The following is a 26,187-nucleotide window of genomic DNA, read 5'->3' as shown; positions in this document are numbered from 1 at the left end:
CTACTAGCATAAGATGGGTTGGTGCTTGAACTGGGTGATTTTAGTGGTCTTTGCCAACCTCAGTGGTTCTGTTTCTCTGACATCAGAGGTTCTACTTCAAATATAACCAGGAAATAGTCAACAAATAGACACGTTATTATATAGGAAAAGGCTTTGCAGCAGAGGGTGGTGGGCATGAAAGAGGCTCTGCAGGGCAGTGGGCCTGTCCCCGAGCTGCTGGAGTTCAAAAAGCACCTGGATGATGTTCTCAGACATAGGATGTGATTTTAGGGTGGCCCTGAGTGGAGCCAGGGGTTGGGCTCGATGATCCTTATGGGTCCCTTCCAACTCAAGACATTCTATCTTTCTTTGCATTCATGTCTTAACAATGTGGGATACTGCGGGTCTGGGGAGGCAAAGTATCCTTCCTTTTAAGGTGTTTACACCTTCCTTTGCGTGTGTAGTTGTACGTGTTTGGCTGGAGGCTGGATGCAGGTGTTTAGCTGAACAGCCCACTATTCCAGGTGTTAGAAATGAAGTAGCATTAACCAAGGAAACCTAACACAGTTAAAAAATAAAACAAAACATTCTCAGACCAGGTAGGTGGAGCCAGGACCACAGCAGCCTGCTGACAAAGTGTAGGTGTTTTGAAGCTTTGTCTGTATGCTCCTTGCACTCTTTTGGGCTCTGTCTTGAGCTATTCCTGTGGTCAGACCCTTGGGTTATACCTTGTTAACCTGGTTGCTTTTTTTCCTAACTTATGCTTTCCCTAAAGCTGACAGGAGCCCATTTGGAGGATGGTTTTATTGCTGGTTTTTTATCTCCTCTTCCTTCCTTCTCTAGTGCACTCAACTTTTAAAAACAGAGTAGTGAGTCTTGCTCTCTGGTTATTGCTGTCTCAGAGCTCAGTTTTAGTTGACCTCATCCTTTCTACAAAGATGCAGAAATGGAGCACACCTCGAGTCCTACAACCCAGTATGCTTCCCTTATAACTAAATTACTAAACAATTTGCTTTGTCTCTTTTCCCTGTTGTCAAGAGAATATGGAGAAAGAAAATACAGGATGAGAAAAGCACCACGAAGAAGCTCGACTGCACACGCAAATCTGCAAAACTCAGAAATGCAAAGTCTGAGATTAGTTTGTATCCAACACCATCGTATTTAGAAACCATGCTGCCATTAAGAAGTCATTTCAGCAGTTAGTGGGTGGTAATCGAATCTTATGCAAATTTAAGCTGGTGTTTCCAGCTGTAGTTCTGAGGATGAGCCAATGGTGGTGGCACTAGCAGTAATTCAGGCTACTCGTGTTATTTTTCATGTAGTGAATTTATTGTGAATTAAGAATATAGTGTTTTAATGATACATATGAAGGCCATCATATATGCACTCTGTTTTTGGCTGTGCACTTAAGAGAAGCATTAATATAAACAAAGAGGTAAATAACTATATACATCTCCTTTCCCAGAAAATATCTGAAGCAATTCCACCAAAGCGTGGCAGATCACCCTGTGCATTCAGCTATTCAGTAAATATATACATAAAAATTTATTTATCCACATTTTTATAACAGTTATCACCATTATTTGGGTACCTTAAAAATGTGAAATAATTAAATGTGGGGTGTGTTGGTTTTGGTTTTTTTGGTTGTTTTTTTTGTTTTTTTTTTTTTGGTCTTGAATTTATTTATTTTATTAATCTTTTAAGGCTAAATATGACCCAGCACGATAATAAAAAGAAGAACACATAAAGAGAGGAAGAGGTGAAGCCTCTGTCTGTCTACACTAGTATTTTGTTTTTATTTTGCTTTTTAAAATGATTGTGGAGTATGTGTCTACTTTAGCTGAAATAAAGAAAGATGCTTTAGTAAGAAAGCAAAAATAGGTCCGAGAGATCCAAAATCTAAACAGGTAAATATAATTCTCATAGTACTAGTTGATGCTCTGCTCCGCAAATAATATGTCATCTAATCCTAACTGGTGTGTTTTTGAGAAGCATATTTAACAAGATATTTGTAATTGAGTCTTTCATGAGGTTTCATGAGGTCTTTTTGAGGTTTCATGGTTCAGGTATCTTTTCAGACTTCACTATGAACTCTCCTGTACCTGTAGCAGTTTTTGCCTTTGGAGCAGATTTGGAAAGATCAGTATTTTTATTACTACACGGTATAGCACGTTCAAGTACAGGACGATTTAGATCTGATAAATTCTCTTCAAGGAACTGTTTTTATAAATATCACCTTACGGTTTTATTTAATTTTTGGTTACTGGCAGATTAGGAAAACTTTCTTTTTTCTTTTTTTCTGTTATCTCAGTGTAGATTATTCTGTTTTTACTGGGTGGTTGGCAGAAGACAATCTTCATTTGGTTGTATCTCCAGGGATATTAGGTTGACAAGCTTTTTCTTCCTCCAACAAGATCAGCTCAGTCCTTGCTGAAGATGTAACGATAGTTTGAGAAACTGGAATGTCAGATGAGGTCCCGTCGATTTCTTGTTTTTCACTCTCTCCTACTTCTTTAGGTGATAAGCTTTCTTGTGCATCAAAAAATACATCAGGTTTATCTGAAGGGCTATCTTCATCTGATATTCTTCTCTCTTTATGACCTGTCTCTTCTTTGTCAACAGTCTTAGCTTTTTTGGAAGGCGATGTGAAACCCAGTTTGGGAAATCTAAACCATCCAGTTTTTTCAGTTTGCTTAGAAGAATCAATAACTGATGTGTCAGCAGGTTTTGTATCTTCTGGCCTCGTTTCTTCTGATTTTTTTACTTCTGTTTTTGAATCTGAACTTGTTTCATCACCAGAAGATGAAAAGCCAATACTCGGAAGCCAAAATTTGAATCTTCCGGGAGATCTTTTGCTGTCAGTCTTTTCTTTTTCATTAGTTACATACTTCTCTTCATCTTCTTGTGCTTCAGCTGTATCCCCATCTTTAGAGGGAGGAGCTGCAGTTACTTTCTCCGGTGCCTTATCAGGATGACTCTCTTCAGGTTTACTGGAAGGCTTTACTTCAGCAGCAAATGCTTTTAATGTCGGTAAACCTATCATTCTGCTAGATTCTTCAGCCTCACTGTGTGGTTTGTCAGATGGTTTAAGCTCAGCAATGTCAGTCTTCTGTGCAGTTACTACAAAACTTTCATCAGAACGTTCGGATTTGTTCACTGATGTATTTTCCATTGATGGGCTCTGCTGGACTAGCACTTCTAAGTTGCTATGTGATTCAGGCAACTTCGCCTTGAGCAATGAAAATCCCAAAGTAGCAGTTTTTACTTCTGATGAGAGAATCTCTGATTCCTTCACTATCTGGGTAGAGTAAATTTCACACCTTTCAATAGAAACATGTTCAGGTTCTACTTTCTCTCTTACTTCTTGGCCTTCTATGTATGACCAATGAATGTCTTGCCCTGCATTTGAAAGGCAGGAATCTACGGTAGCAGTCATCTGTGCTGTTTTAATGTCAGGTTCAATCAGCGTTAGAATTTTGCTTTTTGCTTTTTGAATATCACCTTCCAGAGTCTCTGGTATTTCCTCAGGGGTAGCAGAGCTTGCTTGCAAATGCACCACTTCAATGTCAGCGCTAGTTCCTTTTGGATCTGTTACCACTTTTGACAGTGAAACATCAGCTTCACTTGGGAGAGCTGTGAAAGTGAATCTTGGTATTTTTAGTTTGGGAATTTTTATATTTACTTCTGGACCATCTTGTGATTTGTCCGCTGTTTCCACTGTTGTTCTAGCAGATGATTCCATGTGATCTAAAGTTGGACTTGTCAGGTCAATGGATCCTTCTGATTTTTGAAACTGCATTTCCGCTCTGCCTATTTCAGTTCTAGACACTGAAACAGCTCCTGACTTTGGCAAGCTGATGTCATCTTCAAAACCCTTCACTTCTGAATGCAATACTCCAAACCTTGGAATCTTAAACTTATATGTTTTAATTTTACTTGTTTCTGCTCTGTCTTCTACTTGCGCTTCCACATTTGCAGACATGTCTTTTTCAGCATTTTTCACTTGACATTTCATTTCAGTATCTACCCTCTCAATTTCAACATCCATTTTCACTTCTGGAACATCTACCTTTACATCTTCCATCTTAGCTATAACATGAACAGCATCTTCTGATCCCTCTGCAGTAACACACTCACCTGTAAACCATTTTAACTCGCTGTCTTTTCCTGTAGATTTCATCTCACTTGTCCCTGTCTTTACTGTTTTAATCACTGCCCCTTGATTTTGAAGGTCTAATTCTCCCTTTGGAAGACTTGCATCTATTTTTTCCTGTGTTCTGTCCAGAGTAATTTCACCTGATGACGTTTTCAATTCTGCACGGAAAGTCTTTAGTTCAGTGGAGCTTTCTACCCTCGGAGTATCTATATCCTGTGATCTAGCTTCTTGCTCTTGAAGAATACCCATAGGGAACTTACGTGGTGAACTGTTATCTTTGTTGATTATTGATGCACTTATTTCTGTTTTAGATAATCCCACTGAAGACACTGTGAATTCTGAACTGTGGGTTTTTTGTCCTTCAGCACCACGCTTAACTACATCTGCATAAGTTTCAGTTTTTGGAATATTTTCTCTACTATTTATTCTTTCTGCAGATAATGAAATATCTCCTTCTACCTTTGGCAAGCTAATAACAGAACTCTCCACAGAATCTCCTAACTTTGGAATCTCTTCCTTTCCAATAGTAATTTTAGCTTCGGTTTGTACTTCGGCAGAAGGAATGCCTGCCTGAGGTTTTTCCAGACTTCTTTCAACATCACCATCACCTTTCTTTTCCTTTAAGGATGTGCGGCCAAATCCTGGTATTTTGAATTTTGGCATTTTAAACCATCCCTGATGTTCTTCAGTCCGAGCTTCTTCAACTTTTGTTTCTTCTTCTGATTTGATTTCTTTCTCCTCAAGGCTCTCAGTGTCTCCCTCTGTCACTACTTTAAACTCTGACTGGGGGCTCATGTCTACCTTTGGAGATTCAATGACAGCTGTCAGAACCTGAGGTGTTTTTGCCTTTGAAGCATAAACCTCTAGCCCAGGACCTGACATATCAGATGTGAATTCTGATGCTGGCACTCTCCCAGCAATATCAGCAGCTTCTGTTGTCATTTTTTGCTGAGGTAGCTCAGCTTCTAATTTTGGAGAACTGATCTCTGGCTCTGGGCCTTTCCCTTTTGTCAGGGAGATTCCAAACTTTGGCTTCTGGAATTTGGGCATTTTAATCTGTACGTCGTGACCTTCCAATTTCATCTTTCTTCCATCCATAACTAACGATCCTTCAGTTGCTATTTTGGTGCTTCCTGGTTCAACTGAAGTTTCTCCTTCAGGGAACTCAATGCCTGTTTTTTGAACTGAATCTTTATCAGAACTTGATTTTATGACAACCTGTTGAAAACTCTCCTCTGAGGCAGTCAGAGCAGCATCAGTCTTGCCTGAGCTGACTCCCAGATCAGCTTGGAAGGCTTCAGTTTTGGAAAGCTCTGAAGTGGGGATCTTAACTGCAGCTGTTTTTATGCTTATTTGTGCCCCTTCTTCTGTCCATGTGAAATGACTTCTTTCTATATCAGGTATCTGTATTGAATCAACTCCATCTCTTTCTGTTTTAGTTACAGTACTTCCAGCCTCAACTTTTGATGAATGTCCTTGAGATTTGGGAATCTTGATCTTGGAAAGTGAAATTTTAGGCATGACAAACTGAGGCTTTTTAATTGGACTTTTTTGTTGATCTTTTCCAGCAGGTATTTCCAGATCAAGGGCAGGCCCGGCTCCTTGATCATCAGCTACAGTCCCTTCCACTTCTATGTCTTTTCCACCTGACACTGCAGCAACTTTATTGTCTTCTAAATTTGCTCCAGAATCTGCCTTAACAGTTGCTTCCTTCTTTGGTGACCAACTGAAGGTTGGAAGCTTGAATTTTGGCATTTTGAAATGACTGTCTTTCTCTTCTCCATCTTCATTCTCACGCTTTGTTTCCTCTTTAATTTTTAGTGCCATGTCTGAATCTTCAATATCACTGTCTGTTTTTAAGACAGAAATCTCTCCTGTTGAGAAGTGAGTATCAGCTTCTAGTGCCTTCTTGTCAGCTTTGGTTATTGTCAATTTCGAGCTAGAGGATTCTTTTCCTTCACCACATTCCACCTCCAAATTTGGTGCTTCCATGGCAATGTCAGCTATTTCTATCATTGCTGTTAGTTGGGAAACCTTGGCTTTCGATCTAGTTTGGCTGACCTCCTTTTCTGATCCTTTCCCTTTAGAAAGTGTCATTCCAAACTTTGGCATTTGGAATTTTGACATTTTTGTTTTCCCTTCAGTACCTTCAACTTTTATTTCTACACCACTCATGGTAATTTCATGTGATGATCTTTCAACACTTGTCTCAGGACTCTTCACCTCAAGCGAGGCCTCAGTTGTCATCTTAGTATCTGAGGAAGGAATAACATCAAACGCTGATTTCAGAGTTGGGTCATCTTGTTCAGAAGCAGTCAGTATGACCTCACCTGCAGGCATGCAAATATCCATTTCTGTTTTGGATCCTTCAGCTTCAGGTTTGGAAAATTCCACAGTGGAAACTCCAATTTTTGGCATCTTCACACTCATTTCTGCCATTTCTCCACTACTCCCTTTGTCAGATTTCTGTACTGAAGCATCACTTTTTTCTTGTTTGAGATCACAAACATCAGTTTCGAGTATGGGAAGAGAGCCCTGGACTTTTTGACCCTTCACTTTAGTAAGTGAGATCTTTGGCATCATAAATTGAGACTTCTTGGTTTTGCCCTTTACACCATCTTTTCCTGTTGCAGTATCTAATTCCACATGAAGGGCTTGATTCTCAGGGGTAATTGGTGCTAATTTAGATTCTGTATCTCCAGGTAAAATAGTGGATTCTCCCATATGTCCTTCAGCTTCAGAAGGAGCAACAGCTTCTTTCTTTGGGGACCAACTAAATGGCAGTAGTTTGAATTTTGACATTTTAAATTTGCTTTCTTTCTCCTCAGTGTCCTTCTCATCAGAAATTAATTCCTGCTCTTTCCTGCACTCTGGGCCATGGATATCCGTTTCTAATTTTGGCATAGTAACCTCCGGTGACGGGAGATTAACATCCAACTTGGATTCACCTGCAACAAACTCAGGTGAGGGCTTTTGCAATTTAAGGCCAAACTCAGATTCAGGAATCTGAGATGAATTTTCAACATCAAACATTTCAGATGTCAACTTTTCCTTGGAAAATTCAGATTCCACTTTGGAACCAATGTCACTTTCTGACTGTTTTCCCATTGACCAAGAAATTCCAAACTTTGGTTTTCTGAATTTAGGTATTTTAACAGTGTACTCTGTGTCACCAACAGACAACTCAGCAGGTGGCATTTTCACACCTCCTGGCTTCACAGTTCCTTGCTCACAAGAACCATCTCCATTCAAAATTTCAAAATCTGTACAAGAAATATTCATATCAGCAGAAGATGATGCTTTTAATTCAGATTCTGATACGTTCATTTGATATTTGGTAAGAGTTGCATCACCTTTTGATAATGGGGAATCTTGTTCAAATTTAGAAGAACTAATATCAACTTTGGAGAAACCCAAACGAGGAATTCGAAATTTACTGCTTTTAGAAGGGATGTCTCCCTTAAGGTCAGTAGCAAGATTACTTATGATGCCACCAGAAATAACTGCAGGAGACTCCTCTGTTACAGAATAACAAACAGATTCTGACTCAGAACACTCAATACTAGAATTACTTAGAAGCTCATGCTTTGAACTTTTTGAAAGTGAAACTCTGGGAATACTAAAGAAAGAACTTTTAGATTCTTCCTTCGTAAAGGATGAAATGGAGATAACACCAATACCAGCTGGTTGGATCTCGGCACCGGGCAGGGTTACGTCGACTTCGGCGGTTCCCGAGGGTGCCGTCACCTGGGGCTCCTTGAGGCTCACGTCCACATCGGCAGCTACGGTGCCCTTGGCCTCTCTGCTGCTGGACCAGCCAAAGGAAGGCATGCCAAACTTGGGCATTTTGAACTTGCCGTCTTTTGCCTTGGTGGCCTCCTTCTCTGGGGCTTTTGCTTCCCCTTCGAGGCTGAGCGTCGCCTCGGGCGCCTGCAGGTCGACGGCGGCCTTTGGGAGGGTGATGTCGACAGAGGGCAGGCTGATGTCCACCTTGGGGGCTTTGATGTCAGCTTTGGGCATTTTGAGGGAGGGCTTTTCCAGTTTCCAGCCAGCCCCTTCTGTTTTGGCACCGGCAGTGTCAACCTTGAGGTCCAGGGAAGGGCCTTCCCCTGAGACCGTCACGGTGCCGGAGGGCAGCTCGACCTCTGTGGTGGGCAGGCTGACCTCGCCTTCGGGCAGTTCCGCCTTGGGCACCGACACGCCGAATTTGGGCTTGTCGAACTTGGGCATCTTAAACTTGCCTTTGAGGCCCGCGGCTTCCAGCTCGGCTCCGTCGAGCGAGCCTTCGGCAGAGGGCAATTTCAGGTCGACCTTGGGCGCCTGGATGTCGAGGGAGCCCTCCACGGTGGGCGGCTTGATGTCGGCGGCTGAGACGCTGATGTCGACGGCGCCGGCCTTGACCTCTGCCTCAGGGAGGCTGACATCCACCTCGACTTTGGGCGCCTTGACAGTCGGCTTGGAGAAGGCCACGCTGGGCACCTTGACTTTTGGCATGTGTAGTTTCATGCCGCCGCCCTCCGCTTTGCCGGCAGCCACGTCCAGGCTGCCTTCAGCATCGGGGCCCTGCAGGGCGAGCTCGCCCTCCGTGATTTCGCCCTGGGCTTTGGGCACTGAGATCTCGGCCTTTGGCAGACTGACCTGCACGTGGGGAGCTTTGACTTTGGGCAGCTTGACGCTGGGCATCTTGACGTCAGGCATTTTGAACCGTCCTTTCTCCGCGTCTGCGCCGGCGGCCGCCTCGATGGTCACCTCGACGCCGGGCGCTTGGATCTCGGCACCGGGCAGGGTCACGTCGACTTCGGCGGTTCCCGAGGGTGCCGTCACCTGGGGCTCCTTGAGGCTCACGTCCACATCGGCAGCTACGGTGCCCTTGGCCTCTCTGCTGCTGGACCAGCCAAAGGAAGGCATGCCAAACTTGGGCATTTTGAACTTGCCGTCTTTTGCCTTGGTGGCCTCCTTCTCTGGGGCTTTTGCTTCCCCTTCGAGGCTGAGCGTCGCCTCGGGCGCCTGCAGGTCGATGGCGGCCTTTGGGAGGGTGATGTCGACGGAGGGCAGGCTGATGTCCACCTTGGGGGCTTTGATGTCAGCTTTGGGCATTTTGAGGGAGGGCTTTTCCAGTTTCCAGCCAGCCCCTTCTGTTTTGGCACCGGCAGTGTCAACCTTGAGGTCCAGGGAAGGGCCTTCCCCTGAGACCGTCACGGTGCCGGAGGGCAGCTCGACCTCTGCGGTGGGCAGGCTGACCTCGCCTTCGGGCAGTTCCGCCTTGGGCACCGACACGCCGAATTTGGGCTTGTCGAACTTGGGCATCTTAAACTTGCCTTTGAGGCCCGCGGCTTCCAGCTCGGCTCCGTCGAGCGAGCCTTCGGCAGAGGGCACTTTCAGGTCGACCTTGGGCGCCTGGATGTCGAGGGAGCCCTCCACGGTGGGCGGCTTGATGTCGGCGGCTGAGACGCTGATGTCGACGGCGCCGGCCTTGACCTCTGCCTCAGGGAGGCTGACGTCCACCTCGACTTTGGGCGCCTTGACGGTCGGCTTGGAGAAGGCCACGCTGGGCACCTTGACTTTTGGCATGTGTAGTTTCATGCCGCCGCCCTCTGCTTTGCCGGCAGCCACGTCCAGGCTGCCTTCAGCATCGGGGCCCTGCAGGGCGAGCTCGCCCTCCGTGATTTCGCCCTGGGCTTTGGGCACTGAGATCTCGGCCTTTGGCAGGCTGACCTGCACGTGGGGAGCTTTGACTTTGGGCAGCTTGACGCTGGGCATCTTGACGTCGGGCATTTTGAACCGTCCTTTCTCCGCGTCTGCGCCGGCGGCCGCCTCGATGGTCACCTCGACGCCGGGCGCTTGGATCTCGGCACCGGGCAGGGTCACGTCGACTTCGGCGGTTCCCGAGGGTGCCGTCACCTGGGGCTCCTTGAGGCTCACGTCCACATCGGCAGCTACGGTGCCCTTGGCCTCTCTGCTGCTGGACCAGCCAAAGGAAGGCATGCCAAACTTGGGCATTTTGAACTTGCCGTCTTTTGCCTTGGTGGCCTCCTTCTCTGGGGCTTTTGCTTCCCCTTCGAGGCTGAGCGTCGCCTCGGGCGCCTGCAGGTCGACGGCGGCCTTTGGGAGGGTGATGTCGACGGAGGGCAGGCTGATGTCCACCTTGGGGGCTTTGATGTCAGCTTTGGGCATTTTGAGGGAGGGCTTTTCCAGTTTCCAGCCAGCCCCTTCTGTTTTGGCACCGGCAGTGTCAACCTTGAGGTCCAGGGAAGGGCCTTCCCCTGAGACCGTCACGGTGCCGGAGGGCAGCTCGACCTCTGCGGTGGGCAGGCTGACCTCGCCTTCGGGCAGTTCCGCCTTGGGCACCGACACGCCGAATTTGGGCTTGTCGAACTTGGGCATCTTAAACTTGCCTTTGAGGCCCGCGGCTTCCAGCTCGGCTCCGTCGAGCGAGCCTTCGGCAGAGGGCACTTTCAGGTCGACCTTGGGCGCCTGGATGTCGAGGGAGCCCTCCACGGTGGGCGGCTTGATGTCGGCGGCTGAGACGCTGATGTCGACGGCGCCGGCCTTGACCTCTGCCTCAGGGAGGCTGATGTCCACCTCGACTTTGGGCGCCTTGACGGTCGGCTTGGAGAAGGCCACGCTGGGCACCTTGACTTTTGGCATGTGTAGTTTCATGCCGCCGCCCTCCGCTTTGCCGGCAGCCACGTCCAGGCTGCCTTCAGCATCGGGGCCCTGCAGGGCGAGCTCGCCCTCCGTGATTTCGCCCTGGGCTTTGGGCACTGAGATCTCGGCCTTTGGCAGGCTGACCTGCACGTGGGGAGCTTTGACTTTGGGCAGCTTGACGCTGGGCATCTTGACGTCGGGCATTTTGAACCGTCCTTTCTCCGCGTCTGCGCCGGCGGCCGCCTCGATGGTCACCTCGACGCCGGGCGCTTGGATCTCGGCACCGGGCAGGGTCACGTCGACTTCGGCGGTTCCCGAGGGTGCCGTCACCTGGGGCTCCTTGAGGCTCACGTCCACATCGGCAGCTACGGTGCCCTTGGCCTCTCTGCTGCTGGACCAGCCAAAGGAAGGCATGCCAAACTTGGGCATTTTGAACTTGCCGTCTTTTGCCTTGGTGGCCTCCTTCTCTGGGGCTTTTGCTTCCCCTTCGAGGCTGAGCGTCGCCTCGGGCGCCTGCAGGTCGACGGCGGCCTTTGGGAGGGTGATGTCGACGGAGGGCAGGCTGATGTCCACCTTGGGGGCTTTGATGTCAGCTTTGGGCATTTTGAGGGAGGGCTTTTCCAGTTTCCAGCCAGCCCCTTCTGTTTTGGCACCGGCAGTGTCAACCTTGAGGTCCAGGGAAGGGCCTTCCCCTGAGACCGTCACGGTGCCGGAGGGCAGCTCGACCTCTGCGGTGGGCAGGCTGACCTCGCCTTCGGGCAGTTCCGCCTTGGGCACCGACACGCCGAATTTGGGCTTGTCGAACTTGGGCATCTTAAACTTGCCTTTGAGGCCCGCGGCTTCCAGCTCGGCTCCGTCGAGCGAGCCTTCGGCAGAGGGCACTTTCAGGTCGACCTTGGGCGCCTGGATGTCGAGGGAGCCCTCCACGGTGGGCGGCTTGATGTCGGCGGCTGAGACGCTGATGTCGACGGCGCCGGCCTTGACCTCTGCCTCAGGGAGGCTGACGTCCACCTCGACTTTGGGCGCCTTGACGGTCGGCTTGGAGAAGGCCACGCTGGGCACCTTGACTTTTGGCATGTGTAGTTTCATGCCGCCGCCCTCCGCTTTGCCGGCAGCCACGTCCAGGCTGCCTTCAGCATCGGGGCCCTGCAGGGCGAGCTCGCCCTCCGTGATTTCGCCCTGGGCTTTGGGCACTGAGATCTCGGCCTTTGGCAGGCTGACCTGCACGTGGGGAGCTTTGACTTTGGGCAGCTTGACGCTGGGCATCTTGACGTCGGGCATTTTGAACCGTCCTTTCTCCGCGTCTGCGCCGGCGGCCGCCTCGATGGTCACCTCGACGCCGGGCGCTTGGATCTCGGCACCGGGCAGGGTCACGTCGACTTCGGCGGTTCCCGAGGGTGCCGTCACCTGGGGCTCCTTGAGGCTCACGTCCACATCGGCAGCTACGGTGCCCTTGGCCTCTCTGCTGCTGGACCAGCCAAAGGAAGGCATGCCAAACTTGGGCATTTTGAACTTGCCGTCTTTTGCCTTGGTGGCCTCCTTCTCTGGGGCTTTTGCTTCCCCTTCGAGGCTGAGCGTCGCCTCGGGCGCCTGCAGGTCGACGGCGGCCTTTGGGAGGGTGATGTCGACGGAGGGCAGGCTGATGTCCACCTTGGGGGCTTTGATGTCAGCTTTGGGCATTTTGAGGGAGGGCTTTTCCAGTTTCCAGCCAGCCCCTTCTGTTTTGGCACCGGCAGTGTCAACCTTGAGGTCCAGGGAAGGGCCTTCCCCTGAGACCGTCACGGTGCCGGAGGGCAGCTCGACCTCTGCGGTGGGCAGGCTGACCTCGCCTTCGGGCAGTTCCGCCTTGGGCACCGACACGCCGAATTTGGGCTTGTCGAACTTGGGCATCTTAAACTTGCCTTTGAGGCCCGCGGCTTCCAGCTCGGCTCCGTCGAGCGAGCCTTCGGCAGAGGGCACTTTCAGGTCGACCTTGGGCGCCTGGATGTCGAGGGAGCCCTCCACGGTGGGCGGCTTGATGTCGGCGGCTGAGACGCTGATGTCGACGGCGCCGGCCTTGACCTCTGCCTCAGGGAGGCTGACGTCCACCTCGACTTTGGGCGCCTTGACGGTCGGCTTGGAGAAGGCCACGCTGGGCACCTTGACTTTTGGCATGTGTAGTTTCATGCCGCCGCCCTCCGCTTTGCCGGCAGCCACGTCCAGGCTGCCTTCAGCATCGGGGCCCTGCAGGGCGAGCTCGCCCTCCGTGATTTCGCCCTGGGCTTTGGGCACTGAGATCTCGGCCTTTGGCAGGCTGACCTGCACGTGGGGAGCTTTGACTTTGGGCAGCTTGACGCTGGGCATCTTGACGTCGGGCATTTTGAACCGTCCTTTCTCCGCGTCTGCGCCGGCGGCCGCCTCGATGGTCACCTCGACGCCGGGCGCTTGGATCTCGGCACCGGGCAGGGTCACGTCGACTTCGGCGGTTCCCGAGGGTGCCGTCACCTGGGGCTCCTTGAGGCTCACGTCCACATCGGCAGCTACGGTGCCCTTGGCCTCTCTGCTGCTGGACCAGCCAAAGGAAGGCATGCCAAACTTGGGCATTTTGAACTTGCCGTCTTTTGCCTTGGTGGCCTCCTTCTCTGGGGCTTTTGCTTCCCCTTCGAGGCTGAGCGTCGCCTCGGGCGCCTGCAGGTCGACGGCGGCCTTTGGGAGGGTGATGTCGACGGAGGGCAGGCTGATGTCCACCTTGGGGGCTTTGATGTCAGCTTTGGGCATTTTGAGGGAGGGCTTTTCCAGTTTCCAGCCAGCCCCTTCTGTTTTGGCACCGGCAGTGTCAACCTTGAGGTCCAGGGAAGGGCCTTCCCCTGAGACCGTCACGGTGCCGGAGGGCAGCTCGACCTCTGCGGTGGGCAGGCTGACCTCGCCTTCGGGCAGTTCCGCCTTGGGCACCGACACGCCGAATTTGGGCTTGTCGAACTTGGGCATCTTAAACTTGCCTTTGAGGCCCGCGGCTTCCAGCTCGGCTCCGTCGAGCGAGCCTTCGGCAGAGGGCACTTTCAGGTCGACCTTGGGCGCCTGGATGTCGAGGGAGCCCTCCACGGTGGGCGGCTTGATGTCGGCGGCTGAGACGCTGATGTCGACGGCGCCGGCCTTGACCTCTGCCTCAGGGAGGCTGACGTCCACCTCGACTTTGGGCGCCTTGACGGTCGGCTTGGAGAAGGCCACGCTGGGCACCTTGACTTTTGGCATGTGTAGTTTCATGCCGCCGCCCTCCGCTTTGCCGGCAGCCACGTCCAGGCTGCCTTCAGCATCGGGGCCCTGCAGGGCGAGCTCGCCCTCCGTGATTTCGCCCTGGGCTTTGGGCACTGAGATCTCGGCCTTTGGCAGGCTGACCTGCACGTGGGGAGCTTTGACTTTGGGCAGCTTGACGCTGGGCATCTTGACGTCGGGCATTTTGAACCGTCCTTTCTCCGCGTCTGCGCCGGCGGCCGCCTCGATGGTCACCTCGACGCCGGGCGCTTGGATCTCGGCACCGGGCAGGGTCACGTCGACTTCGGCGGTTCCCGAGGGTGCCGTCACCTGGGGCTCCTTGAGGCTCACGTCCACATCGGCAGCTACGGTGCCCTTGGCCTCTCTGCTGCTGGACCAGCCAAAGGAAGGCATGCCAAACTTGGGCATTTTGAACTTGCCGTCTTTTGCCTTGGTGGCCTCCTTCTCTGGGGCTTTTGCTTCCCCTTCGAGGCTGAGCGTCGCCTCGGGCGCCTGCAGGTTGACGGCGGCCTTTGGGAGGGTGATGTCGACGGAGGGCAGGCTGATGTCCACCTTGGGGGCTTTGATGTCAGCTTTGGGCATTTTGAGGGAGGGCTTTTCCAGTTTCCAGCCAGCCCCTTCTGTTTTGGCACCGGCAGTGTCAACCTTGAGGTCCAGGGAAGGGCCTTCCCCTGAGACCGTCACGGTGCCGGAGGGCAGCTCGACCTCTGCGGTGGGCAGGCTGACCTCGCCTTCGGGCAGTTCCGCCTTGGGCACCGACACGCCGAATTTGGGCTTGTCGAACTTGGGCATCTTAAACTTGCCTTTGAGGCCCGCGGCTTCCAGCTCGGCTCCGTCGAGCGAGCCTTCGGCAGAGGGCACTTTCAGGTCGACCTTGGGCGCCTGGATGTCGAGGGAGCCCTCCACGGTGGGCGGCTTGATGTCGGCGGCTGAGACGCTGATGTCGACGGCGCCGGCCTTGACCTCTGCCTCAGGGAGGCTGACGTCCACCTCGACTTTGGGCGCCTTGACGGTCGGCTTGGAGAAGGCCACGCTGGGCACCTTGACTTTTGGCATGTGTAGTTTCATGCCGCCGCCCTCCGCTTTGCCGGCAGCCACGTCCAGGCTGCCTTCAGCATCGGGGCCCTGCAGGGCGAGCTCGCCCTCCGTGATTTCGCCCTGGGCTTTGGGCACTGAGATCTCGGCCTTTGGCAGGCTGACCTGCACGTGGGGAGCTTTGACTTTGGGCAGCTTGACGCTGGGCATCTTGACGTCGGGCATTTTGAACCGTCCTTTCTCCGCGTCTGCGCCGGCGGCCGCCTCGATGGTCACCTCGACGCCGGGCGCTTGGATCTCGGCACCGGGCAGGGTCACGTCGACTTCGGCGGTTCCCGAGGGTGCCGTCACCTGGGGCTCCTTGAGGCTCACGTCCACATCGGCAGCTACGGTGCCCTTGGCCTCTCTGCTGCTGGACCAGCCAAAGGAAGGCATGCCAAACTTGGGCATTTTGAACTTGCCGTCTTTTGCCTTGGTGGCCTCCTTCTCTGGGGCTTTTGCTTCCCCTTCGAGGCTGAGCGTCGCCTCGGGCGCCTGCAGGTTGACGGCGGCCTTTGGGAGGGTGATGTCGACGGAGGGCAGGCTGATGTCCACCTTGGGGGCTTTGATGTCAGCTTTGGGCATTTTGAGGGAGGGCTTTTCCAGTTTCCAGCCAGCCCCTTCTGTTTTGGCACCGGCAGTGTCAACCTTGAGGTCCAGGGAAGGGCCTTCCCCTGAGACCGTCACGGTGCCGGAGGGCAGCTCGACCTCTGCGGTGGGCAGGCTGACCTCGCCTTCGGGCAGTTCCGCCTTGGGCACCGACACGCCGAATTTGGGCTTGTCGAACTTGGGCATCTTAAACTTGCCTTTGAGGCCCGCGGCTTCCAGCTCGGCTCCGTCGAGCGAGCCTTCGGCAGAGGGCACTTTCAGGTCGACCTTGGGCGCCTGGATGTCGAGGGAGCCCTCCACGGTGGGCGGCTTGATGTCGGCGGCTGAGACGCTGATGTCGACGGCGCCGGCCTTGACCTCTGCCTCAGGGAGGCTGACGTCCACCTCGACTTTGGGCGCCTTGACGGTCGGCTTGGAGAAGGCCACGCTGGGCACCTTGACTTTTGGCATGTGTAGTTTCATGCCGCCGCCCTCCGCTTTGCCGGCAGCCACGTCCAGGCTGCCTTCAGCATCGGGGCCCTGCAGGGCGAGCTCGCCCTCCGTGATTTCGCCCTGGGCTTTGGGCACTGAGATCTCGGCCTTTGGCAGGCTGACCTGCACGTGGGGAGCTTTGACTTTGGGCAGCTTGACGCTGGGCATCTTGACGTCGGGCATTTTGAACCGTCCTTTCTCCGCGTCTGCGCCGGCGGCCGCCTCGATGGTCACCTCGACGCCGGGCGCTTGGATCTCGGCACCGGGCAGGGTCACGTCGACTTCGGCGGTTCCCGAGGGTGCCGTCACCTGGGGCTCCTTGAGGCTCACGTCCACATCGGCAGCTACGGTGCCCTTGGCCTCTCTGCTGCTGGACCAGCCAAAGGAAGGCATGCCAAACTTGGGCATTTTGAACTTGCCGTCTTTTGCCTTGGTGGCCTCCTTCTCTGGGGCTTTTGCTTCCCCTTCGAGGCTGAGCGTCGCCTCGGGCGCCTGCAGGTCGACGGCGGCCTTTGGGAGGGTGATGTCGACGGAGGGCAGGCTGATGTCCACCTTGGGGGCTTTGATGTCAGCTTTGGGCATTTTGAGGGAGGGCTTTTCCAGTTTCCAGCCAGCCCCTTCTGTTTTGGCACCGGCAGTGTCAACCTTGAGGTCCAGGGAAGGGCCTTCCCCTGAGACCGTCACGGTGCCGGAGGGCAGCTCGACCTCTGCGGTGGGCAGGCTGACCTCGCCTTCGGGCAGTTCCGCCTTGGGCACCGACACGCCGAATTTGGGCTTGTCGAACTTGGGCATCTTAAACTTGCCTTTGAGGCCCGCGGCTTCCAGCTCGGCTCTGTCGAGCGAGCCTTCGGCAGAGGGCACTTTCAGGTCGACCTTGGGCGCCTGGATGTCGAGGGAGCCCTCCACGGTGGGCGGCTTGATGTCGGCGGCTGAGACGCTGATGTCGATGGCGCCGGCCTTGACCTCTGCCTCAGGGAGGCTGACGTCCACCTCGACTTTGGGCGCCTTGACGGTCGGCTTGGAGAAGGCCACGCTGGGCACCTTGACTTTTGGCATGTGTAGTTTCATGCCGCCGCCCTCCGCTTTGCCGGCAGCCACGTCCAGGCTGCCTTCAGCATCGGGGCCCTGCAGGGCGAGCTCGCCCTCCGTGATTTCGCCCTGGGCTTTGGGCACTGAGATCTCGGCCTTTGGCAGGCTGACCTGCACGTGGGGAGCTTTGACTTTGGGCAGCTTGACGCTGGGCATCTTGACGTCGGGCATTTTGAACCGTCCTTTCTCCGCGTCTGCGCCGGCGGCCGCCTCGATGGTCACCTCGACGCCGGGCGCTTGGATCTCGGCACCGGGCAGGGTCACGTCGACTTCGGCGGTTCCCGAGGGTGCCGTCACCTGGGGCTCCTTGAGGCTCACGTCCACATCGGCAGCTACGGTGCCCTTGGCCTCTCTACTGCTGGACCAGCCAAAGGAAGGCATGCCAAACTTGGGCATTTTGAACTTGCCGTCTTTTGCCTTGGTGGCCTCCTTCTCTGGGGCTTTTGCTTCCCCTTCGAGGCTGAGCGTCGCCTCGGGCGCCTGCAGGTCGACGGCGGCCTTTGGGAGGGTGATGTCGACGGAGGGCAGGCTGATGTCCACCTTGGGGGCTTTGATGTCAGCTTTGGGCATTTTGAGGGAGGGCTTTTCCAGTTTCCAGCCAGCCCCTTCTGTTTTGGCACCGGCAGTGTCAACCTTGAGGTCCAGGGAAGGGCCTTCCCCTGAGACCGTCACGGTGCCGGAGGGCAGCTCGACCTCTGCGGTGGGCAGGCTGACCTCGCCTTCGGGCAGTTCCGCCTTGGGCACCGACACGCCGAATTTGGGCTTGTCGAACTTGGGCATCTTAAACTTGCCTTTGAGGCCCGCGGCTTCCAGCTCGGCTCCGTCGAGCGAGCCTTCGGCAGAGGGCACTTTCAGGTCGACCTTGGGCGCCTGGATGTCGAGGGAGCCCTCCACGGTGGGCGGCTTGATGTCGGCGGCTGAGACGCTGATGTCGACGGCGCCGGCCTTGACCTCTGCCTCAGGGAGGCTGACGTCCACCTCGACTTTGGGCGCCTTGACGGTCGGCTTGGAGAAGGCCACGCTGGGCACCTTGACTTTTGGCATGTGTAGTTTCATGCCGCCGCCCTCCGCTTTGCCGGCAGCCACGTCCAGGCTGCCTTCAGCATCGGGGCCCTGCAGGGCGAGCTCGCCCTCCGTGATTTCGCCCTGGGCTTTGGGCACTGAGATCTCGGCCTTTGGCAGGCTGACCTGCACGTGGGGAGCTTTGACTTTGGGCAGCTTGACGCTGGGCATCTTGACGTCGGGCATTTTGAACCGTCCTTTCTCCGCGTCTGCGCCGGCGGCCGCCTCGATGGTCACCTCGACGCCGGGCGCTTGGATCTCGGCACCGGGCAGGGTCACGTCGACTTCGGCGGTTCCCGAGGGTGCCGTCACCTGGGGCTCCTTGAGGCTCACGTCCACATCGGCAGCTACGGTGCCCTTGGCCTCTCTGCTGCTGGACCAGCCAAAGGAAGGCATGCCAAACTTGGGCATTTTGAACTTGCCGTCTTTTGCCTTGGTGGCCTCCTTCTCTGGGGCTTTTGCTTCCCCTTCGAGGCTGAGCGTCGCCTCGGGCGCCTGCAGGTCGACGGCGGCCTTTGGGAGGGTGATGTCGACGGAGGGCAGGCTGATGTCCACCTTGGGGGCTTTGATGTCAGCTTTGGGCATTTTGAGGGAGGGCTTTTCCAGTTTCCAGCCAGCCCCTTCTGTTTTGGCACCGGCAGTGTCAACCTTGAGGTCCAGGGAAGGGCCTTCCCCTGAGACCGTCACGGTGCCGGAGGGCAGCTCGACCTCTGCGGTGGGCAGGCTGACCTCGCCTTCGGGCAGTTCCGCCTTGGGCACCGACACGCCGAATTTGGGCTTGTCGAACTTGGGCATCTTAAACTTGCCTTTGAGGCCCGCGGCTTCCAGCTCGGCTCCGTCGAGCGAGCCTTCGGCAGAGGGCACTTTCAGGTCGACCTTGGGCGCCTGGATGTCGAGGGAGCCCTCCACGGTGGGCGGCTTGATGTCGGCGGCTGAGACGCTGATGTCGACGGCGCCGGCCTTGACCTCTGCCTCAGGGAGGCTGACGTCCACCTCGACTTTGGGCGCCTTGACGGTCGGCTTGGAGAAGGCCACGCTGGGCACCTTGACTTTTGGCATGTGTAGTTTCATGCCGCCGCCCTCCGCTTTGCCGGCAGCCACGTCCAGGCTGCCTTCAGCATCGGGGCCCTGCAGGGCGAGCTCGCCCTCCGTGATTTCGCCCTGGGCTTTGGGCACTGAGATCTCGGCCTTTGGCAGGCTGACCTGCACGTGGGGAGCTTTGACTTTGGGCAGCTTGACGCTGGGCATCTTGACGTCGGGCATTTTGAACCGTCCTTTCTCCGCGTCTGCGCCGGCGGCCGCCTCGATGGTCACCTCGACGCCGGGCGCTTGGATCTCGGCACCGGGCAGGGTCACGTCGACTTCGGCGGTTCCCGAGGGTGCCGTCACCTGGGGCTCCTTGAGGCTCACGTCCACATCGGCAGCTACGGTGCCCTTGGCCTCTCTGCTGCTGGACCAGCCAAAGGAAGGCATGCCAAACTTGGGCATTTTGAACTTGCCGTCTTTTGCCTTGGTGGCCTCCTTCTCTGGGGCTTTTGCTTCCCCTTCGAGGCTGAGCGTCGCCTCGGGCGCCTGCAGGTCGACGGCGGCCTTTGGGAGGGTGATGTCGACGGAGGGCAGGCTGATGTCCACCTTGGGGGCTTTGATGTCAGCTTTGGGCATTTTGAGGGAGGGCTTTTCCAGTTTCCAGCCAGCCCCTTCTGTTTTGGCACCGGCAGTGTCAACCTTGAGGTCCAGGGAAGGGCCTTCCCCTGAGACCGTCACGGTGCCGGAGGGCAGCTCGACCTCTGCGGTGGGCAGGCTGACCTCGCCTTCGGGCAGTTCCGCCTTGGGCACCGACACGCCGAATTTGGGCTTGTCGAACTTGGGCATCTTAAACTTGCCTTTGAGGCCCGCGGCTTCCAGCTCGGCTCCGTCGAGCGAGCCTTCGGCAGAGGGCACTTTCAGGTCGACCTTGGGCGCCTGGATGTCGAGGGAGCCCTCCACGGTGGGCGGCTTGATGTCGGCGGCTGAGACGCTGATGTCGACGGCGCCGGCCTTGACCTCTGCCTCAGGGAGGCTGACGTCCACCTCGACTTTGGGCGCCTTGACGGTCGGCTTGGAGAAGGCCACGCTGGGCACCTTGACTTTTGGCATGTGTAGTTTCATGCCGCCGCCCTCCGCTTTGCCGGCAGCCACGTCCAGGCTGCCTTCAGCATCGGGGCCCTGCAGGGCGAGCTCGCCCTCCGTGATTTCGCCCTGGGCTTTGGGCACTGAGATCTCGGCCTTTGGCAGGCTGACCTGCACGTGGGGAGCTTTGACTTTGGGCAGCTTGACGCTGGGCATCTTGACGTCGGGCATTTTGAACCGTCCTTTCTCCGCGTCTGCGCCGGCGGCCGCCTCGATGGTCACCTCGACGCCGGGCGCTTGGATCTCGGCACCGGGCAGGGTCACGTCGACTTCGGCGGTTCCCGAGGGTGCCGTCACCTGGGGCTCCTTGAGGCTCACGTCCACATCGGCAGCTACGGTGCCCTTGGCCTCTCTGCTGCTGGACCAGCCAAAGGAAGGCATGCCAAACTTGGGCATTTTGAACTTGCCGTCTTTTGCCTTGGTGGCCTCCTTCTCTGGGGCTTTTGCTTCCCCTTCGAGGCTGAGCGTCGCCTCGGGCGCCTGCAGGTCGACGGCGGCCTTTGGGAGGGTGATGTCGACGGAGGGCAGGCTGATGTCCACCTTGGGGGCTTTGATGTCAGCTTTGGGCATTTTGAGGGAGGGCTTTTCCAGTTTCCAGCCAGCCCCTTCTGTTTTGGCACCGGCAGTGTCAACCTTGAGGTCCAGGGAAGGGCCTTCCCCTGAGACCGTCACGGTGCCGGAGGGCAGCTCGACCTCTGCGGTGGGCAGGCTGACCTCGCCTTCGGGCAGTTCCGCCTTGGGCACCGACACGCCGAATTTGGGCTTGTCGAACTTGGGCATCTTAAACTTGCCTTTGAGGCCTGCGGCTTCCAGCTCGGCTCCGTCGAGCGAGCCTTCGGCAGAGGGCACTTTCAGGTCGACCTTGGGCGCCTGGATGTCGAGGGAGCCCTCCACGGTGGGCGGCTTGATGTCGGCGGCTGAGACGCTGATGTCGACGGCGCCGGCCTTGACCTCTGCCTCAGGGAGGCTGACGTCCACCTCGACTTTGGGCGCCTTGACGGTCGGCTTGGAGAAGGCCACGCTGGGCACCTTGACTTTTGGCATGTGTAGTTTCATGCCGCCGCCCTCCGCTTTGCCGGCAGCCACGTCCAGGCTGCCTTCAGCATCGGGGCCCTGCAGGGCGAGCTCGCCCTCCGTGATTTCGCCCTGGGCTTTGGGCACTGAGATCTCGGCCTTTGGCAGGCTGACCTGCACGTGGGGAGCTTTGACTTTGGGCAGCTTGACGCTGGGCATCTTGACGTCGGGCATTTTGAACCGTCCTTTCTCCGCGTCTGCGCCGGCGGCCGCCTCGATGGTCACCTCGACGCCGGGCGCTTGGATCTCGGCACCGGGCAGGGTCACGTCGACTTCGGCGGTTCCCGAGGGTGCCGTCACCTGGGGCTGCTTGAGGCTCACGTCCACATCGGCAGCTACGGTGCCCTTGGCCTCTCTGCTGCTGGACCAGCCAAAGGAAGGCATGCCAAACTTGGGCATTTTGAACTTGCCGTCTTTTGCCTTGGTGGCCTCCTTCTCTGGGGCTTTTGCTTCCCCTTCGAGGCTGAGCGTCGCCTCGGGCGCCTGCAGGTCGACGGCGGCCTTTGGGAGGGTGATGTCGACGGAGGGCAGGCTGATGTCCACCTTGGGGGCTTTGATGTCAGCTTTGGGCATTTTGAGGGAGGGCTTTTCCAGTTTCCAGCCAGCCCCTTCTGTTTTGGCACCGGCAGTGTCAACCTTGAGGTCCAGGGAAGGGCCTTCCCCTGAGACCGTCACGGTGCCGGAGGGCAGCTCGACCTCTGCGGTGGGCAGGCTGACCTCGCCTTCGGGCAGTTCCGCCTTGGGCACCGACACGCCGAATTTGGGCTTGTCGAACTTGGGCATCTTAAACTTGCCTTTGAGGCCCGCGGCTTCCAGCTCGGCTCCGTCGAGCGAGCCTTCGGCAGAGGGCACTTTCAGGTCGACCTTGGGCGCCTGGATGTCGAGGGAGCCCTCCACGGTGGGCGGCTTGATGTCGGCGGCTGAGACGCTGATGTCGACGGCGCCGGCCTTGACCTCTGCCTCAGGGAGGCTGACGTCCACCTCGACTTTGGGCGCCTTGACGGTCGGCTTGGAGAAGGCCACGCTGGGCACCTTGACTTTTGGCATGTGTAGTTTCATGCCGCCGCCCTCCGCTTTGCCGGCAGCCACGTCCAGGCTGCCTTCAGCATCGGGGCCCTGCAGGGCGAGCTCGCCCTCCGTGATTTCGCCCTGGGCTTTGGGCACTGAGATCTCGGCCTTTGGCAGGCTGACCTGCACGTGGGGAGCTTTGACTTTGGGCAGCTTGACGCTGGGCATCTTGACGTCGGGCATTTTGAACCGTCCTTTCTCCGCGTCTGCGCCGGCGGCCGCCTCGATGGTCACCTCGACGCCGGGCGCTTGGATCTCGGCACCGGGCAGGGTCACGTCGACTTCGGCGGTTCCCGAGGGTGCCGTCACCTGGGGCTCCTTGAGGCTCACGTCCACATCGGCAGCTACGGTGCCCTTGGCCTCTCTGCTGCTGGACCAGCCAAAGGAAGGCATGCCAAACTTGGGCATTTTGAACTTGCCGTCTTTTGCCTTGGTGGCCTCCTTCTCTGGGGCTTTTGCTTCCCCTTCGAGGCTGAGCGTCGCCTCGGGCGCCTGCAGGTCGACGGCGGCCTTTGGGAGGGTGATGTCGACGGAGGGCAGGCTGATGTCCACCTTGGGGGCTTTGATGTCAGCTTTGGGCATTTTGAGGGAGGGCTTTTCCAGTTTCCAGCCAGCCCCTTCTGTTTTGGCACCGGCAGTGTCAACCTTGAGGTCCAGGGAAGGGCCTTCCCCTGAGACCGTCACGGTGCCGGAGGGCAGCTCGACCTCTGCGGTGGGCAGGCTGACCTCGCCTTCGGGCAGTTCCGCCTTGGGCACCGACACGCCGAATTTGGGCTTGTCGAACTTGGGCATCTTAAACTTGCCTTTGAGGCCCGCGGCTCCCAGCTCGGCTCCGTCGAGCGAGCCTTTGGCAGAGGGCACTTTCAGGTCGACCTTGGGCGCCTGGATGTCGAGGGAGCCCTCCACGGTGGGCGGCTTGATGTCGGCGGCTGAGACGCTGATGTCGACGGCGCCGGCCTTGACCTCTGCCTCAGGGAGGCTGATGTCCACCTCGACTTTGGGCGCCTTGACGGTCGGCTTGGAGAAGGCCACGCTGGGCACCTTGACTTTTGGCATGTGTAGTTTCATGCCGCCGCCCTCCGCTTTGCCGGCAGCCACGTCCAGGCTGCCTTCAGCATCGGGGCCCTGCAGGGCGAGCTCGCCCTCCGTGATTTCGCCCTGGGCTTTGGGCAGTGAGATCTCAGCCTTTGGCAGGCTGACCTGCACGTGGGGAGCTTTGACTTTGGGCAGCTTGACGCTGGGCATCTTGACGTCGGGCATTTTGAACCGTCCTTTCTCCGCGTCTGCGCCGGCGGCCGCCTCGATGGTCACCTCGACGCCGGGCGCTTGGATCTCGGCACCGGGCAGGGTCACGTCGACTTCGGCGGTTCCCGAGGGTGCCGTCACCTGGGGCTCCTTGAGGCTCACGTCCACATCGGCAGCTACGGTGCCCTTGGCCTCTCTGCTGCTGGACCAGCCAAAGGAAGGCATGCCAAACTTGGGCATTTTGAACTTGCCGTCTTTTGCCTTGGTGGCCTCCTTCTCTGGGGCTTTTGCTTCCCCTTCGAGGCTGAGCGTCGCCTCGGGCACCTGCAGGTCGACGGCGGCCTTTGGGAGGGTGATGTCGACGGAGGGCAGGCTGATGTCCACCTTGGGGGCTTTGATGTCAGCTTTGGGCATTTTGAGGGAGGGCTTTTCCAGTTTCCAGCCAGCCCCTTCTGTTTTGGCACCGGCAGTGTCAACCTTGAGGTCCAGGGAAGGGCCTTCCCCTGAGACCGTCACGGTGCCGGAGGGCAGCTCGACCTCTGCGGTGGGCAGGCTGACCTCGCCTTCGGGCAGTTCCACCTTGGGCACCGACACGCCGAATTTGGGCTTGTCGAACTTGGGCATCTTAAACTTGCCTTTGAGGCCCGCGGCTTCCAGCTCGGCTCCGTCGAGCGAGCCTTCGGCAGAGGGCACTTTCAGGTCGACCTTGGGCGCCTGGATGTCGAGGGAGCCCTCCACGGTGGGCGGCTTGATGTCGGCGGCTGAGACGCTGATGTCGACGGCGCCGGCCTTGACCTCTGCCTCAGGGAGGCTGACATTCAGTCTGGGCACACTGATGTCCCCCTCGACTTTGGGTTCCTTGACTGTTATCTTGTTATTTTTTTGCTTTTCAGATTTCAGTGTTTCATCCTTTGTCGTTCCCCAGGTGAATGTAGGCAGTTTAAACTTTGGTAATCTTTGTTTTGTTTCTTTTTCATCAATATCTTTTTCTCCTTTCATTGCTGTAATTTCAATGCTTGAACTTTTGTCCGTTTTCTTTATGTTTTTGTCTTCTGTATGTTCCTTTCTTACTGTGAAATTGTTTTCAACTTTGCTGTCTTCTTTAATATCTTCTGTGTGTAATCTGCCCATTTTTATTGAAGGTAGTGTTATTTTCAATGTGGATTCTTCTTTCTCTTTAGCAGGTATCTGAGCTTGCTCGTCCATTTTTTTTCCTTTCTCAATTTCTTTGTCAGCTTGTTTTTCCAATACTGAATTTGGATCATCTATTTCTGGTTTTGTTAATATCTTTTTAGTGTCTGATTCTTTTCTTTTTGGCATTGACATCCAAAATTTTGTTTTCTGAATTGTTGGTATCTGTCTGTCATCTTCTGCTTGTTTTTCTCTTGTTTCCAGTGTCTCAGGTGGCTGTAATTCAGCTCTGGCTCTACCTATTTCTAAATCTCTTTCCTCTATGTAGACTTTTGCTGTGTGATCCATTATGTCTTCTTTAATTCCATTTTCTCCTTCTGTTTTATCTTTTGTTCCCTTTTGTTTCTTTTTTCGGTATTTTGATGATGTTTTTGGTGTTTGTTTTGTGGGGGTTTCTTTCAGATCTGCTTCTAAACTGGGCTTTGATTCCTTTCTTGTTTTATCTTGTACTTCAGGTATAGTATACTTCAATGATGATTCCTTTTCCTTTTCACTTTTAATGCTTATTTCAACTTCAGGGCACTTTTTTGCATAAGTGGGAATACCATTTTCCACATCTTTTAAGTCTTTTGTTGAAGTTTCATTTAATTCCTCTGTTTCCATTTCAGAAGCTGAAGCAGTATATTCAACAGTCAGTATTTCAGGACCTTCCAGGCTGATTTCTTCTTTATGTATCTTTTGTTTTTCATATAACAATGTAGTACTTATTTCTTGTTTTTGCTTGTCTAGATGTTCTGTTTTGGGTCTGTGCATTCTGAATCCAATACTAGGGAACTTCAGTTTCTTTTGGCTTCCTTTTTTTTGTTTGATATGAATTTCTTGTTGAGACTCTGTATCTGTGCTTGTAGGGGAAATATCCTGTATAGCAGGCTCATATGCATCTGATGTACTGTGAGATCTTCTGTGTCCCAGTATCTTTTTATTTTTAATTGACTGAAATTTTGGCCAAGATAATCTGTCTTTTTTAGGTCTTTTGCTTCTTCCTACCCTTTGGTTTACAATTAATGTTTCTCTGTCTTCTTCTGAAGTAGCTTTTCCTGAAATGTGCAGTGTTTCTTCAGGAATGGTTTCACTGAGTTCTTTATCCTGAAAGAACAAAT

At 55.0% G+C, this 26,187-nt stretch overlaps 1 protein-coding gene across 3 annotated transcripts in view; it reads right to left on the bottom strand.

The window, feature by feature from the left end:
• Positions 1-1,654: 1,654 nt before the first annotated feature.
• AHNAK2 (AHNAK nucleoprotein 2) overlaps positions 1,655-26,187 on the bottom strand; it is a 71,400-nt gene continuing 46,867 nt past the window's right edge. For all 3 annotated transcript variants that reach the window (XM_072339258.1, XM_072339260.1, XM_072339259.1), the window contains one exon: positions 1,655-26,173. In XM_072339258.1, coding sequence (XP_072195359.1) covers positions 2,336-26,173 — 23,838 coding nt within the window. In that variant the 3' untranslated portion in view covers positions 1,655-2,335. The remainder of the gene's footprint in view (positions 26,174-26,187) is intronic.

The sequence above is a fragment of the Excalfactoria chinensis genome, chromosome 5 (assembly GCF_039878825.1).
Source record: "Excalfactoria chinensis isolate bCotChi1 chromosome 5, bCotChi1.hap2, whole genome shotgun sequence".
Taxonomy (NCBI): domain Eukaryota; kingdom Metazoa; phylum Chordata; class Aves; order Galliformes; family Phasianidae; genus Excalfactoria; species Excalfactoria chinensis.
Note: the sequence above shows the minus strand (reverse complement) of the source record. Positions and strands in the feature narration are given on the sequence as shown.